We start from the raw sequence: 17,303 nt of genomic DNA on the forward strand, positions 1-17,303 counted from the left end.
CTGGCAATACAGGCACAATGCTGGCAATACAAGGACAATGCTGGCAATACGGGGACAATGCTGGCAATACGGGGACACTGCTGGCAATACAAGGACAATGCTGGCAATACAAGGACAATGCTGACAATACAAGGACAATGCTGCCAATACAAGGACAATGCTGACAATACAGGGACAATGCTGACAATACAGGGACAATGCTGGCAATACAGGGACAATGCTGGCAATACAAGGACAATGCTGGCAATACAAGGACAATGCTGCCAATACAAGGACAATGCTGCCAATACAAGGACAATGCTGCCAATACAAGGACAATGCTGGCAATACAAGGACAATGCTGGCAATACAAGGACAATGCTGGCAATATGGGCACAATGCTGGCAATACGGGCCCAATGCTGGCAATACGGGCACAATGCTGGCACTATGAGCACAATGCTGCCAATACAAGGACAATGCTGGCAATATGGGCACAATGCTGCCAATACAAGGACAATGCTGGCAATACAAGGACAATGCTGGCAATACGGGCACAATGCTGGCAATACAGGCACAATGCTGGCAATACAAGGACAATGCTGGCAATACGGGGACAATGCTGGCAATACGGGGACACTGCTGGCAATACAAGGACAATGCTGCCAATACAAGGACAATGCTGCCAATACAAGGACAATGCTGCCAATACAAGGACAATGCTGCCAATATGGGCACAATGCTGCCAATACAAGGACAATGCTGGCAATACGGGCACAATGCTGGCAATACAGGCACAATGCTGGAAATATAAGGACAATGCTGGCAATACGGGCACAATGCTGGCAATATGGGCACAATGCTGGCAATACGGGGACACTGCTGGCAATACAAGGACAATGCTGCCAATACAAGGACAAAAGACTGGCAATATGGGCACAATGCTGGCAATACGGGCACGATGCTGGCAATACGGGCACGATGCTGGCAATACGGGGAAAATGCTGGCAATACAAGGACAATACACTGTATTGCCAGCATTGTCCCTGTATTGGCAGCATTGTCCCTGTATTGAAAACAGGGACAATGCTGGCAATACGGGGACAATGAAGGCACATTCTGCTCACCTTTTAAAAAATGCACCTCTCTCCAGCAGTGGACGGGGATCGCTGAGATAGCCCGCGCTTGACAGCCCCTGCTCAGGTGTGGGGTGCAGCGTGGCGTCAGGTCCTTCACTCGGCGTGCGGGTGGGAGGGAAGGAGGTCGAAGGGCAGCGTCTCCCGCTGATCACGCTGGGCGCGTCTTCAGCCGCCGCCCATGTGATAGCTTGCTCGCTCGTCAGGGGAAGGAGACGTCATGTCTCACTTCCCCTGATAACTGTGGGGTCCGGAAATCTGGCGTCCGCGGTCCGGAGATGGACCGCGGTCCGCCAGTTGCCGGTCCCTGGTATAGGGTGTAATAGATGTATTATGGGCAGCGGTCAGGACATGTTGGGGTGTAGTGTCCTATGTCTGTATAGGGTGTAATAGATGTATTATGGGCAGCGGTCAGGACATGTTGGGGTGTAGTGTCCTATGTCTGTATAGGGTGTAATAGATGTATTATGGCCAGCGGTCAGGACATGTTGGGGTGTAGTGTCCTATGTCTGTATAGGGTGTAATAGATGTATTATGGGCAGCGGTCAGGACATGTTGGGGTGTAGTGTCCTATGTCTGTATAGGGTGTAATAGATGTATTATGGGCAGCGGTCAGGACATGTTGGGGTGTAGTGTCCTATGTCTGTATAGGGTGTAATAGATGTATTATGGCCAGTGGTCAGGATATGTTGGGGGTGTAGTGTCCTATGTCTGTATAGGGTGTAATAGATGTATTATGGCCAGCGGTCAGGACATGTTGGGGTGTAGTGTCCTGTGTCTGTATAGGGTGTAATAGATGTATTATGGCCAGCGGTCAGGACATGTTGGGGTGTAGTGTCCTATGTCTGTATAGGGTGTAATAGATGTATTATGGCCAGTGGTCAGGACATGTTGGGGGTGTAGTGTCCTATGTCTGTATAGGGTGTAATAGATGTATTATGGCCAGCGGTCAGGACATGTTGGGGTGTAGTGTCCTATATCAGTATAGGGTGTAATAGATGTATTATGTCCAGCGGTCAGGACATGTTGGGGGTGTAGTGTCCTATGTCTGTATAGGTGTAATAGATGTATTATGGCCAGCGGTCAGGACATGTTGGGGGTGTAGTGTCCTATGTCTGTATAGGTGTAATAGATGTATTATGTCCAGCGGTCAGGACATGTTGGGGGTGTAGTGTCCTATGTCTGTATAGGTGTAATAGATGTATTATGGCCAGCGGTCAGGACATGTTGGGGTGTAGTGTCCTATGTGTGTATAGGATGTAATAGATGTATAATGGCCAGCGGTCAGGATATGTTGGGGGTGTAGTGTCCTATGTCTGTATAGGGTTTAATAGATGTGTTATGGCCAGAGGTCAGGACATGTTGGGGTGCAGTGTCCTATGTCTGTATAGGGTGTAATAGATGTATTATGGCCAGCGGTCAGGACATGTTGGGGTGTAGTGTCCTGTGTCTGGGTAGGGTGTAATAGATGTATTATGGCCAGTGGTCAGGACATGTTGGGGTGTAGTGTCCTGTGTCTGGGTAGGGTGTAATAGATGTATTATTTCCAGCGGTCAGGACATGTTGGGGTGTAGTGTCCTATGTCTGTATAGGGTGTAATAGATGTATTATGGTCAGTGGTCAGGACATGTTGGGGTGTAGTGTCCTGTGTCTGGGTAGGGTGTAATAGATGTATTATGGGCAGCGGTCAGGACATGTTGGGGTGTAGTGTCCTATGTCTGTATAGGGTGTAATAGATGTATTGTGGCCAGTGGTCAGGACATGTTTGGGTGTAGTGTCCTGTGTCTGGGTAGGGTGTAATAGATGTATTATGGTCATGGCCAGTGGTCAGGACATGTTGGTGGTTGTTCCTTTAAATCAATACATTTATGTTCTCCATTTAGAAGTTACCTCTACTGAGATAAGTCTTCCAATTTGTCTTCTCACAGTGTTGCTAATAGCAGATGACTGTACGTTAAATGTATTTAATTCTTTGAGTGAGATTCTCGGAGATCAGCGAGCGCAGAGACTATCTCCCGACTGAACGCTTTTCCATGTGTTTGATGTGTCTGCTCCCGGATTTCCCCACGGCACCCTGCTCTTCACATATAGGTTTAACAAGAGATAATCTGTACCACCGGAGCTGCTGCCGCAATCCATCCATCATCCTGTAGGAAACGCTGAATCAGATCCTTGGTCTGCATTTATCATGCTGTCACGTCCCATGATATCATAAGTATCTATAGTTATCGTGTGGTTGTAGTGTTACCTCTCCTCACCATCAGTGGTGTTTGTACGTCCCAACTGCCCCGAGGCAAGATAAATATTGGTGCCCCCCCCCCTCCTCCCCACCAACTTATATAAATATACGTACTGTATATATGTGTGTATGTTATGGATATTATGTTTAGAATAAAGAAAGTGTGGCATCTATAGTCCTGCTAGGAGGGGGAGTCAGCCACAGAAGCGATATCAATGGCTTTCAATTAACAGATTCAAACTGGCAGGGGAGGAGAGGTGCCCGCTTGGGAGCAGGAGCCCGGAGGCAGATGACTCCATTGCCTCCCACAGTTACGCCTCTGCTCACCATAGAAGCAAATATGGTCGTACTCACGCATGGGAACAGATAATAGAAGTGGGATTAATAGATGACGAATCACATCTGATTGTATGCCTTAAGGTAAGGCATACAATCAGAAACATGACTTTCCGTCGTCAGGTCGCGAGGTCGACATGGGGTTTTTCACTGATTTTTGACCCAAAAGTCGACACAGTCGACATGGACACAGGTGGAAGTGAACCGCAACCCCTCGCATCGCACACTTCGCTCGCAATGCTTCGGGCACGGTGCCTCGCTGCGCTCGGCACACTATTTTGTTCTCCCACCACGTCCTAGTGGATGGTAGGGCATGAAATACCGCCTGTCGACACATGTCGGGTCAAAAAAACAGTGAAAAAACCCATGTCGACCTGTCGACGGATAGTCATGTTGACTGTTTCACCTGTACATTCTATATGTCGGGATTTTGTCCTTGTCGGTATTATGACCCATTCAGGATTTTGACCCTGTCGGGATTTTGACTGCATCCCATATTCGCACCTATATGTTGGTATAGACTGAGAAGGCTTGGTGCTGTTTCCTTGCTGTTACTGTGATAGAACCGTCAGCCGAATCCTTCTGTGGTGTCACAGCGACAAAGTTCTTTTTCACGCGTTCCTATTTCTTCTCAATGCTATCCAGGTCAAGAGGAGATCTAGCGCTACCTCATTTATATAATCTCCCAGTAACGAGAGCAGATGTTTGATCGCCACAAAGGAACTTGAGTCCTTTCCTGATAATCCCATTGTGTTGTATAAGGAGCCTGGGGAAGGGGGAGAATGCATTCTGAGTCGCTGGATCACGCAGAGCCATGTCAGTAACTCGGCGTCATGGTGAGAACCGCGACACTGAGCTACAGAAGTTACAAGACCTCTCATACAGGCCCAGCTTCTCATCTTTCGCTTTGATTCTGAAGAATTGGTTCATCCGTCTCTGGCAATGGAGATGGCGTTCTTGGACCCAGGCATTTAATAAATAGACGTTTGAACACTGCACTGCCATCTGTGTACTTTGAAATACAGACTTGCAATCATGCGAAACACGATCCATGCTGCATCCGTTTGCTTTTTACACTACAAGAATTGCTGTTCAATCTGTCTCCTTGTCAAAATGAAAAGCTGGAAAGTTCACACGTTGGTTATTAATGGTGCAAGTTGTGTTGTTGTTAAGACATTCACATGGCAGCCTGTGTAATAAGCACCGTGGCGTTGCCCGTACCAAAATCATACCCGTTATCGCTGTCACCGTTTTCTGTTCTCTTAATGTTTTGAGGTATTTTTAGTTTTTTTTTTTTAAAGGTGATTATTCAAATAGTTCTTTTTATTAAAGCGGTACAGAGTAAACTTTATATCTACATTGAAAATGGTATTAAAGGGTCTATGTACTAAGCTATAAAGAGAGATATATGGATGAAGATAAAGTAACAACAAACTAGCCCCAAACTGTCATTTTCAAACATAGCCTGTCGTGTGGCAGTTAGGAGCCGAATGGCTGGTACTTTATTTCTCCAAGTTTTAGTGCCTCTATCCCTCAACTGGGGGTTATTCTGATTTAATCGGTCCCCCGCGCGTTCGCACAGGGGACTGATTTTCCGCGACTGCATACAGTCATTTATGCGCTTGTGCAGCCGCTGTGTGCGAGCGGCCACGGGGAATAGTGTATTCGCCGGGTGCTTGCACACAACAGTGCGGGCGAGAGGCGGCGGGCCGGGGGATGCGCCCATGGGACCGGGCGACTGCGCGTGTGGCTGGTCTCAGGGCCTAATTCGGCATGGGTGGTTAATCTGCAAAGTTGTGTGTCCGACCACTGCAGCAGCGACCGCCAGGACAAGGTCTTTGTAATAAGGGATTATCTGCACAGTAATTTCCTGCCGTCGCCGTGGTCAGGGAGAGGGGACAAGCGCCGGTCTTTTAAAATGAAAACAGCTGAATCTCTGTAAGAAAAAAAAATCGAGGGAATTATTAAATATCTGAGATTACGCTGCAGAGCGGATGGGAAGTAAATGTGCAGAACACTGAGAATAGCGCGGCCGCGGGGTTCCAATAACTGTATAATAACACATGGAAGTGTATAGAACGCAAGTCAGATGTTACTTTAACCATGGAGGAATCCATTGCTGGCCATTCCTTCACCTGGAGGACCTCATGGGATCAATTATCACTTTGTACTCTGGAGGTTATTCTACAGCTTTGCGGGTCATCTTAACGCCACCCGCCTGCTCGCTGGCCGCACGCAGATTTCACCCGCGTGCATGTGGATGTTTTGCATAAACATCCATTTGCAGCTTGTGGAAAACCATTTAATGGTCGCCGCCTATCGTTTTCATGGGGACGCATATGAAACGCTGGGCGTTCCCATGGGCACGACTGCAGCCCGCGGCCACACGCCCCCCTGCCTGCACTGCTCGGTGCAAACGGGCCTGCGACTACAGAAGTCTATCAACATCGCTCACCATTACGAATTCACAACATTGAGGATGAACCAGAATGACCCCCTCTGTGTAGTATAGCATTGAATGACGTCATCGTATACAGAGAATGTGGATGAAGCGTGGTCTAATACAGAGAATGTGGGTGAGCAGGTGCCAGCTAGGGCGATGATTGTACACAGTGGCTTCACCCTCTAACCCTCACGCCTGTATCTGTGTGTTACAGAGTAATGACTACACGCCAGGAGTGTGGAGGAGAACGGACGTCCATCTGGAGAACCCCGAGTATCACACACGATGGTACTTCAAGTATTTCCTGGGAAAAGGTGACTACTGTACATCCCCTCTCACCCATTAACCCCCTCACCCCCTGCGCAGACCCAGTGAAACATGCTTTTTAAAGAATATACTGTAGGGTGCTGTACACCTCATGTAGCCATGGGGAAGATGTGTAACCTCACCTTCATTGCAGCCAGCGTCTGTCATACCCCAGGTATGATAGTCCAGGACAGATAGTAATTTTGCCTAAAACATATGCTGCAAACATTTCCAACCCTAGCACCATAGTTACTGTATATGTAACCGGCAGAGAGAAATAACCATTCAGAAATTGCGCCGAGCGTTCTCTTGACTTGGTTTTGTTTGCATTTTGCAATCTTTATACTGAAAGATATTTAATTGCCTAAAACATAAGGGACAATCCACTGGGGCATATGTACTAAGCCTGGAGAGAGATAGTACCAACCGAACAAGCCCCCAACTGTCATTTTCCAAACCGCCCGTGGTGTGACAGTTAGGGGCTGATTGTTACTTTATCTCTGTCCACTCTATCTCTCTCCAAGGCTTAGAAAATAGACCCCACAGCTACCACCTGCACCCTAAGCACTTTGCAGCCCGTGCTGTCCTCTATCCGTAATTATGTGTTGACAGTGGAGGGCGCTATTGCACAGATTCCATGTTGCTACTCCTGAAGGGATGCTTCATTCCTTGTACCAAGATGGCCAATGAAGCTACGGTACTTGTGTATAATCACGGCGCCCACTAAGCTATTTGCTTAGTGGGCTATTCTGCGTAGGAAAATCGCATCGCATCTCATGGGCCATTGTAAGTGCCGATGCGATGCGATTTTCCTATGTAATGTATTCAGTGCTCTTTTATTTATATTGTATAGGGTGTACAATGCCATTAGGTATACGTTAATGACATACAATGAGGTTTTAGGCACCCCCCCCCCCTACTATCCACGCCACCCCAAAGCGTGGCGAGCGGCGGTGGAACGCGTCTTCCGACCTTTTCATACCCCTACTATCCACGTCGGCATGAAGTTGATTTTAAATAATGTGGCTAGCGCAGCGTGGCGAGTGGACGCGGAATACATGTAAAGTAATCCGCGGCCCCTCGTGGGGCTCGCTGCGCTCGTCACACTATATAAGATCAACTCCACGCCGACGTGGATAGTAGGGGTATGAAAAGGTCGGAGGACACGTTCCGCCTCCCCTCGCGGGGTTAGTGGGGGGGCCTAAAACCTCATTGTATGTCATTATTGTATACCTAATGGCATTGTACAGGTGCAATGCGATGCGATTCCCCGGGGCTAAGAGTGCAATGAATAAATTATGGTACTTGTGTATTATCACGGTGCCCATTGCATCGCATACCACTAAATAGGGCATGCGATGGTATGCAATGCGATTTCCACGTGAAAAAGCCCGAATGTACAATTAAATATCGATGGCATGCGATTTTTAATTGTACAAGCACCCCAATGTTAAATGCCCCCCCCCCCCATTGTCAACGCGACACCCACTATCAACGCCAACCCGAAGCGTGGCGAGCGCAGTCCTCCGACCTTTTCATACCCCCACTATCCACGTCGGTGTGGAGTTGACTTTAGATAGTGTGGCGAGAGCAGCGAGCCCCGCGAGGGGACGCAGAAGACATCTAAAGTAACAAAAAAAACTTGCGGCAACTTTTTTTTTCATTGACCATTTCATGTCGACAGGTGTGTGTATGCGAAATAGACCATCAAAATGTCGATATTAAGCATGAATGGGGATGGGGGTCTAAAGTTGAAATGTGGCGTGTTGACAGTGAGTATGTCGACAATGCTGTTTAACCCTATCTGCATCAAACCCTAACGCTAATAGGTTCATAATGCCGACAAGCATTCTGCCAGCATTTGGCCAATGTTGCAGGTCGACATTAAGAACATACCAACATGATCAATTATGTTGTCGACAAATGTCAAGTGTGGGTAAGGTTGCCCAGATAGAAGGTCAACATGCTACACATGTTACTTGTTACTGCTACACATTAGTCGATACATGTTACTTTTTCCAATCGTCCATGTGGAGTAAATTAAGGATATGTTAGTAAAGCACGTGACACCCCCCCCCCCCAATTGAATCTGAATCAGGCCCACAGTGTAGATCTATCATCCGCATTCCATGTTGATAGGATATCACCAGATTATCTGCAACCAACAATAACCCTCTAATTAATCTCCAACATAATTAATGGCAACTAAGCCTACCTAATGTCCCGCCTCATATTTCATCTTCCCGTGTTAATTCCTTTATTAATACAGTTTATCATGGTATCAGGGACAGCTGGCGTTTAATTGATTTTTTTTTATATACCAAGTACTATTGTCATCCATCTGTACTGAACCCAGTTCCTTCTAAAATAATCGACTATTTCTGTTTTTTTAACAGTTCATCAGAACTACGTAGGAACCGATGCAGAGAGGAACCCATTTTTCCTGTCCGTCGTCCTCTCCGACCAGAACAATCAGCGCGTACCGCAGTACAGATCAATCCTATGGCGGAAAACCGTATGTGTCACAGCGGCAGGGTTCGGTCGCTACTGATAACTTATTGCCTGGAAGCCTGTCATGTATAAATGTTGCTGAATCCAGCGTTAGATATGGAACTTTGTGTCCTACACAGCGGAGGCAGCCATTTTGGGTGGGCCCAATCAATAGTCATTGTAACTGCCAATTCAGTAGGAACTAGTGGTATCACTGCCTGGATCCTAGAGCCTCCACTGGGCACTAGAAGTGGGGACGATTAAAGTGCTTTATACCGACATAGGGTGAGATTTATCAAAGTTTGGCGAGAGATAAAGTATCGACCAATCAGCTCCTGTCATTTTTTAAACACAGCCTTTAACATAGCAGAAAGATGCTGATTGGTTAATACTTTATTTCTCCCTACTTTATTTCTCCCAAGCTTTGATAGACATTCCCCATTGTATCGTCAGGGCCGAAACAAAGATATTTGTCACCCTGGGGTGGGGGCGGTGACTATTACCTTTTCCTTCTTGCCCGTCCATCTCGGACCCCCCCCCTCAATTCCAGCACCCAGGGAACGTGGCCCAGCACCCACCCGCTGGTGATGATATGTCTGAATATAGTATCACAGTATGCAGAGAGGTAGAAGAGCTGAGCTCACATTAGGCTGGGGCAGATAGCACTGCGACTGTTTGAAAACGGGACGTTGTTTTTTTTTTAACATGATTCTTTGTTTTCCCAGGGTACACAGAAAATCTGCCTTTCATACTGTCCCACAAAAACTTTATCAGTGAAATCTATATTAAGGTACATAATGTAATGTGTTCGCTATTATATAAGTTAACTGATGGAACAAAATATAAGTCTTCAATCTTAGACTTAGACACCCTGAAGGGTGCTAGTTGCCGTTCGGGTGCCATTTTAACACTGAAAATGGCTCCCTAACTCGCACCCTTCACAGGGCCGAATTCGCTAAAAATTGCTCGCACCACTATGGAGGAGCGAGCACTTTTCAGTGAATTCGGCCCACCATAAAGTGTGCCTGGTGTAGTGAATCATCCGCACCATTCGGGGTTGTGGGCAATAAGTCATCATCATAACAAACAAAATTCTTAGGGGTGCAAGGTTGAAATTGTTATGATTAATACATATTAGTGTGAAGGGTTGAATGTTTTCTTTATTTAAGTATATATACTAGTTAAAAGCCAGTCAAATTGACGGCTTCTGCAATGTACTTTCACTTTAAGTTGTGACAGTTTTTACTTTCACTGTGAGCTGTGACAGTTTTTAGCCCACAAACTCTCCACCTCACCCCCAGTCCCTACCTGCTCCTACCTCCAATCTCTGTCTTCACAGCTCCCTCTCTCCTTATCCATCAAGTTTAAAACAGAGCAGTGTCCCTGCAAACATTGTTTTCACTTTCTGTTATGACATATTTTTTAGCACACAAAGAAGTAATTTGTTCTGTGTAATGGCCTCTAGTTGTCAGTGGTGGTACTTCACCTCATAGTGGTGAGGCGTAGTTAGCCTTTTATATATATATATAGAAAGGATAGACCCAGTTATATCAGATTATTGCCCCATTGTGGGAAACATGTAGAGCTAGGCCAGGTGTGTACACTGTGTCCCTCCACCCTTGATGAACTACACATCCTAGCATGCCTTGCAGTTTCAGCATGGCCAAATAGAAAACCTAAGGCAAGGCATGCTGGGATGTGTAGTTCATCAACAGCTCTACGTATGATTTTATGTTCCATTTTGGTGGGTGCAGTGAAATCATCAGGTATTATCTCTGTAGAAGTATTGTATCCGGGCTATAACATGTCATTGGACGCCTGAGTCCGCAGCTGGAAATCTGCTGCTGCTGGAAAGGGATAACACCTTCATTTTTTTTTTCAGTGCCATGAACCTCGATAGATTTGAGAAGAGCCCCAGGGAGATCCTCAACCCGGAGATTCAGAAGGTGAGACCGGCTGTAGGTCGCAGCAACTTTTACACATTAGCCTTACGCTATTGTAGAGAACACACACGTGACTTGTAGGGAGATGTACTAATATTTCAGAGTTTGCTGAGTAATTATAAGGGTTTATATGAGTTTGCGCCACTACATCGTCGCTCTCAGTGACTCTCCGCTTCCCTTTTTCCAACTATAGGACCTGCTGGTGTTAGAGGAACAGGAGGTGAGTAAAATTGACCATTTTATATTCCCTTCTCCAATAAGTACATTTCTAGCTTTGTGTGCAATACAGAGACATACCCTCCAACATGACCCATTCCATTAGGTACAAAATGCTCTGTTCCTGGACTTCCCTGCCAGTGGCAGTTGCAGAGTTGGGGCTGCAGCACAGTCCAATATTCAAATAGGGGAGCCACACCTAGTGCCACCTCAAACATCACTGTCCCGGACTCACTAGCAGTTGATATGACCCCCCTCTATGAATATTGGAGTGTGCTGGAGTCCAACCTCTGTAACTGCCACTGGCAGGGAAGTCCAGGAACAGAGCATTTTGTACCTAATGGAATGGGTCATGTTGGAGGGTATGCAGAGAGCCTCCCAGTCTGCCCAAAAGACGGGAATGTGTCCAGAGACCAAGGCGAATGTGGGGTTCCACCTCCAATTCCACGCTTGTATTAGACATTTCTGTCTTTTCGCTTTTCGTCTTTTTTTATTTTGTGTTGTTTTTAATGTCTGATATAAATCTACAAAATGGCATGTAACCAGCGCTAATTATCATCACATTTCTCATGACTCCACTGGGAGCAGCCATTTTCTTTGGCTCCTCCCCATCATCGTTCATGTGAACGGTAACCGTGGCAACTTAACCTGGTATGTTTTGAAACGATCTTTACAAAGAAAATAAGGCCTGAGATGGAGGCTTCGGCCTAGATTTACTAAAGCGTCTAAAATAGGCAAGTGCTGGTGTTACCACTAGCAACCAATCAGATTTTGTCTTAACATTTTCTAGATTGCAATAGAAAAATAAAAGCTGCCATCTAATTGGATGCTATGGAAAGTTTTAGCAAATGTACTCCTACGGATTTAATGGTAACCAGCCACTGGCATCATGTAATAGGGGGTATGTAGGCATTGTGTAGACATTCACACTGCCGACAAAGTTGTAATGTTGACATGATCGTTATGTCGACATTGTGAACGTCGGTAGTACATGTCAGAGTAGGGTTAGGGCTTAAATACTGTTTTATTGCAGTGTTATATGTCTCTGGTCTGTCTCTTCTTTTAGGGCTCAGTGAATTTTAAGTTTGGAGTTCTTTATGCCAAAGATGGTCAGCTGACAGATGACGAAATGTTCAGTAACGGTGAGTGACAACCAGAGGATTGTCCTTACGGTCCCATCTGTGTATTGTGGATCGTCTGACCATCCTGTTTATAACGCTAATGATGATTTCCTATCGCCTCCCAGTCATGAGTAATCTGTAATCGGAACACATTTATTAATAGTATATGAGCGGCGTGGAGCAGTAGCAATTAGGTTGCTGCCTAGCTGGGCAATCCCGGGGGATATGTACATGCAGACTAGGGTTTTAGTTCCATTAATTAATAATAATATTAATAATCATCATCATTATTATTATTAATTTAAAAAAGATTCTAAAAATTATTATTGCTATTATTATTTTCAAAAATATTATTATAACAATTTTATTTTTATTCTTTAATAATAATAACAACAACAACAAAACTAGTACTACAACTGTTACGACTGCTACTACTTATTATTACTTTTGTTATTTATAAGATAATAAGAAAAAATTAGTAGTAGTATTATAAAAAAAATTATCAAATAGTTTAAAAATAGATAAAAAGAGATGTATACCATATTACCTGTTTTTCAATAAAAAACTATTGATTAAATACACACATATATATATATATATTTAAAGACTTTTGACTATTCATTTTTTTTCTCGATATAACGGTTAATATGTTTTCGGTTAGCAGCAGAAATGGAATTGTCACAACCACTATAGCTGGAGAAATCTGGCAAAACCTATTGTCACTTCCAGAAGCGTAGCTAGGGCGGAGCACCAGCTCCGGGCGCCGACATGTCACCTGACGCCGGAGCTCTGCCGCCGGCTCCCCCGTCCTGCTCGCCCGCTCCCAACTGTGCCCGGCATCAGTCTGTGGGGAAAGTTAAAATCTGGCGAGCGCTCTCACTGCGTATGCACCCGTTTGGGACGCCGGAGGCAGGGATGCGGCGCCATGACGTCACAACGTCATCAACGTCATGGCGCCGCATCCCAAACTGGCGCATGTGTGATGTGAGAGCGCTCGCCAGGTTTTAAATTTAAAAATATGCGATGGGAGCCATATAAAGTCATGCTGCAGAAATTACAACTGAGGGTCCACATTGTAGGGACGTTGGACCTGACTGGTTGCAGTAGGGGCTGCTCAGTGGTTGATTTTCTCCAATTTCTCTAAATTTGGTCTCTGTGGCTGTAGATCATGGACGTGCTTGTGACCCTTCCATAATACGCCCAAGAGATGTAATAGTTCTGTGGGTCAGACATATGTTGGTTGTTTCGTCTGTGTTTGACCATCATCATTTCTCCTTTTTATTCCAGAAGCCGGAAGTGAAAGTTTCCAAAAATTATTGAACTTGCTCGGTGACACCATCACGCTGAGGAGCTGGATCGGCTACAGGGGAGGACTAGATACCAAAAGTAAGAACCCTCTTACTGTACCGGATACAGGGATCTATGTCTGGGGCGGTCTAAGGCTGCGCAGAACGTACAACTGCAGGTGGATCAAATCAGGATTTAGTCCTAGGCTGTTATGTAGTGTTCATTCTAGCACCCTGCACCTTCCCTGTCTGGGTATCGCTCTCTGCTGTGGTGCTTGCAGCACAGTGTGGTCTGTATTTAAGCACTGTTATGCAGACCAGACCTGTGCTAGGCAGGTTAGAAGAACTGCACAGGTTCTCAAAGATGCAGGGTGCTAGAATTAACCCCCCATTCGATGGTCGCCGACCATGGACATCATGTGACATCAGACGCCCGCCCCATGCAGGCTTTGGCATGCCCTCATTCGCATGGGGATGCCCATTGGTTTTCTAGGCGTACCCACCGTTTTTGTGGGCACGCCAGGAAACGCTGGGTGTCCCCATGCACCAGGCCCCTGTACGCCTCCTTTCCACCCCACTCTGTGCGAATACCTTTTACAGTAGCCAAAGGCATGTACGCATGCGCAGAGCCAAACCATCGGTCCCCGGACTCTTTTTTGACAGCTATGTTGAATCAGGCTCACAATTTGTATATTTTTATTATGTGACCCTAGATCAGGGTTGCCTACCCTTCCGAAAAACGGGTCCCCCAACCAGGCCCTCCGGCAAGGTGGGCAAACCTTCCGGATGGCCTGCCGCATCTCCCCCCTGCAGCAGCGGTCATTTTCTGCGATTTGTGGCTTTTCAGGGGCGGGGCTAAAGATGGAAATCGTGTCATTTTGTCCCGCCCCCTCCTTGAAGACCTGCAAATTGCGGGATAGGTAGTAATGGGAGCGGGGCTTGATGACGTCTACATCAGGCCCCATCCCCCAAAGTGCTGCTGGATTTTCCTGGAGAGGAGACTTTAAAAGTAGGCAACCCTGCCCTAGATTGTTCTACGGGCTTACAAATTCCCAGTCCACGTGGATGTTATCAAAAAGTTAAAAAATATATAATATTTTTATAGGGACTCATGTTGACCCATTCATGTGACGACTATTACCGTGTTGACATTTTGCTTGGGAGGAGAGGTGATCATGGCTATACATGGAGCCAGCCTACAGAGTGATAACTGACTGCATTTATAGTGGAGCCTCCTGGTGGCCAGAGTGTTAATGGCACCTTGGTTAGGCGTGAATACTGTGATCACACATTCACGAAGCTGGGACAGATTTAATTTCCTGCGGTTTCTTTGCAGATGACACAACGGGAATACATTCCGTCTACACTGTTTACCAAGGGCACGAGATCATGTTCCACGTCTCCACCATGCTACCGTACTCTAAAGAGAACAAACAGCAGGTATGTTTATTACCTGCGCAGGGCTCGGTGACCTCTGCCCTTTGCAAGAGGCCATGCGCCAGTGACTGCTCGCCATCTCATTGTACGTACATATGCAGGGGAGGCACCAGGGGGGCTGCAGCCCAGTTCAGAACTCAAATAGGGCAGCCGCACCCACTGCCACCAACTGCCATATATAGATATATATATATATAAAACACACAATCCCCAAAATTGCGCTAATAGTTGTTGTACAAAGAGTGGTCGCCAATAATACTTAGCCCCCTACTAGTGAGGCTTCCTCAATCAAAATCTCTCCACAATAGTATTATAAGGCGCCCAGAATAACAATTAACAATTAATGGTGATTTCCGTCTTTCCTTATTTTATAAATTCATACATATATATTTCCTTTTATATATAAAACATTTATTAAAACAGTTTTTAAAACAAACTTTCCATGTGAAATTCTTGTCAAAGAAGCAGTATTCTTTAGATTATTGATGACGTAAACCCGACGCGTTTCGTCTCATTACGAGACTTCATCAGGGGTATGAATTTATTATACAGATCTACAAAAAGTAGAACATAATAGTACATGTCAGATAGAGGAAAGACAGAGAGTGAGATTTAATAGGATGAGAGATTCAGAAAGTGAGAGATTTGGTAAGAAATCTCCAGGTTTTTTTTAAAGTGGCAATCATTTACACTGCAAAACCAGTTTAATTTTGCAGTGTAAATGATTGCGGCTTTAAAAAAACTGGAGATTTCTTACCAAATCTCTCACTTTCTGAATCTCTCATCCTATTAAATCTCACCCTAATAGTCTACTAATCTTTGCTCTATCTGACATTTACTATTATTTTCTACTTTTTGTAGATCTGTATAATAAATTCATACCCCTGAGGAAGTCTCGTAATGAGACGAAACGCGCCGTGTTTACGTCATCATTAATTTAAAGAATACTGCTTCTTTGACAAGAAATTCACATGGGAAGTTTGTTTTAAAAACTGTTTTAATAAAGGTTTGATATATAAAAGGAAATGTGTATATGTATGAATTTATGAAATAAGGAAAGACGGGAATACCCATTAATTGTTAATTGTTATTCTGGGCGCCTTATAATACTATTGTGGAGATATATATATATATTTATTCCGTATACACAATGAGGATTTGTAGAGTTGGTGTTCATGACAACTAGGGCCCTATACAGTGATACCTGAGGATGTCAATTGTTAGAACACTGTGCTCTTTTCCGGGGGTCAGTATAATGTGAGCGCTGGGGATCTCATATTGTACAATTCCCGCATGAAAGGAAATGAAGTTTTCATCCAGGTCCAAGGTCTTCTCTCTGTTCGGCTAATCAATAAGAAGAAATGAGACTCTGGGGAGGGTTATTTGATAAGATCGGATTACTGGGTGTTGTGTCTGACCTTCTGCATCTAATATCATTACATCTAATGCCGGGAGACAGGCTGCGTCTGGGATGAGCAACTACAGTTCTCAGCGTCCGCCGACAGCCGCCGGGATTAATACCAGACGAGATTTTATTCAATGTTCTAGAACAATTATAGAGGAAGATTTATCAACGCTTGGAGAGAGATAAATTAGCATTCGGCTCCCAACTGCCATGTTGCAGGCCGTTTTGAAAAAAGGAAAGCCGCTGGCTGGTTGGTACTTTCTCTCGCTCTCTTCACTTTATCTCCAAAACTTTGACAAATCTCCCCCATAGTCATAAATAAGAACCTTAGCATTATGGTAACCCGAGTAGTAATAATTCCTACCAACCGCAGTGATCGGTCGTTAATAATAACTAGTACCGTAATTCAAGAAGGGGTGTATGTACTAAGCCTTGGAGAGGAATACAGCGAATGAAGATAAAGTATCAGCCAATAAGCTCCTAGCAGATGTGGTCACTGGGTCTGCCGGCGGCTTGTTTGTCCACCCCCAGCAGCAGTAAGGAGACGAAGAAGGAGGAGCTACCAGCAGACCATGTGACCTCTCCAGACACCAGTAAGACATCTAGACATCAGTTCATGGAATATTCATGTAAATGGGAGTAAAAGCACTAAACTGGTCAGGGCCGGGTCTCTGATTAGAGATATCACTTCTGGAAGGGGGAGGAAACAGGACTACGACAGTGTCCCGGTATCGGCCATCTCTGTGCCCACCCGCTGATATGTCAGACCCACGGAAGAGTCCACTAAAGGTATTGTCTGTGTTTTCCAGGTAGAAAGAAAACGTCACATTGGGAATGACATTGTGACCATCGTCTTTCAGGAAGGAGAGGAATTTTCTCCGTCTTTCAAACCCTCCATGATCCGATCTCACTTCACCCGTATCCCTTTCCGGTTGGTTAAGTGACTTTGGAAAAGACTATTTAGAGG

General features: G+C 45.4%; 1 protein-coding gene across 4 annotated transcripts in view; it reads left to right on the plus strand.

Moving 5' to 3' along the window:
- The window catches only part of GARNL3 (GTPase activating Rap/RanGAP domain like 3), a 203,782-nt gene that overhangs the window by 134,098 nt on the left and 52,381 nt on the right, over positions 1-17,303 (plus strand). For all 4 annotated transcript variants that reach the window (XM_083158543.1, XM_083158544.1, XM_083158542.1 and 1 more), the window contains 9 exons: positions 6,347-6,446; positions 8,835-8,953; positions 9,654-9,718; positions 10,811-10,874; positions 11,065-11,091; positions 12,154-12,229; positions 13,496-13,594; positions 14,831-14,934; positions 17,146-17,254. In XM_083158543.1, the coding sequence (XP_083014669.1) occupies positions 6,347-6,446; positions 8,835-8,953; positions 9,654-9,718; positions 10,811-10,874; positions 11,065-11,091; positions 12,154-12,229; positions 13,496-13,594; positions 14,831-14,934; positions 17,146-17,254 (763 nt within the window). The remainder of the gene's footprint in view (positions 1-6,346; positions 6,447-8,834; positions 8,954-9,653; positions 9,719-10,810; positions 10,875-11,064; positions 11,092-12,153; positions 12,230-13,495; positions 13,595-14,830; positions 14,935-17,145; positions 17,255-17,303) is intronic.

This window comes from Crinia signifera, chromosome 9 (genome assembly GCF_055691185.1).
Source record: "Crinia signifera chromosome 9, ASM5569118v1, whole genome shotgun sequence".
In the NCBI taxonomy this organism is placed as follows: Eukaryota; Metazoa; Chordata; class Amphibia; order Anura; family Myobatrachidae; genus Crinia; species Crinia signifera.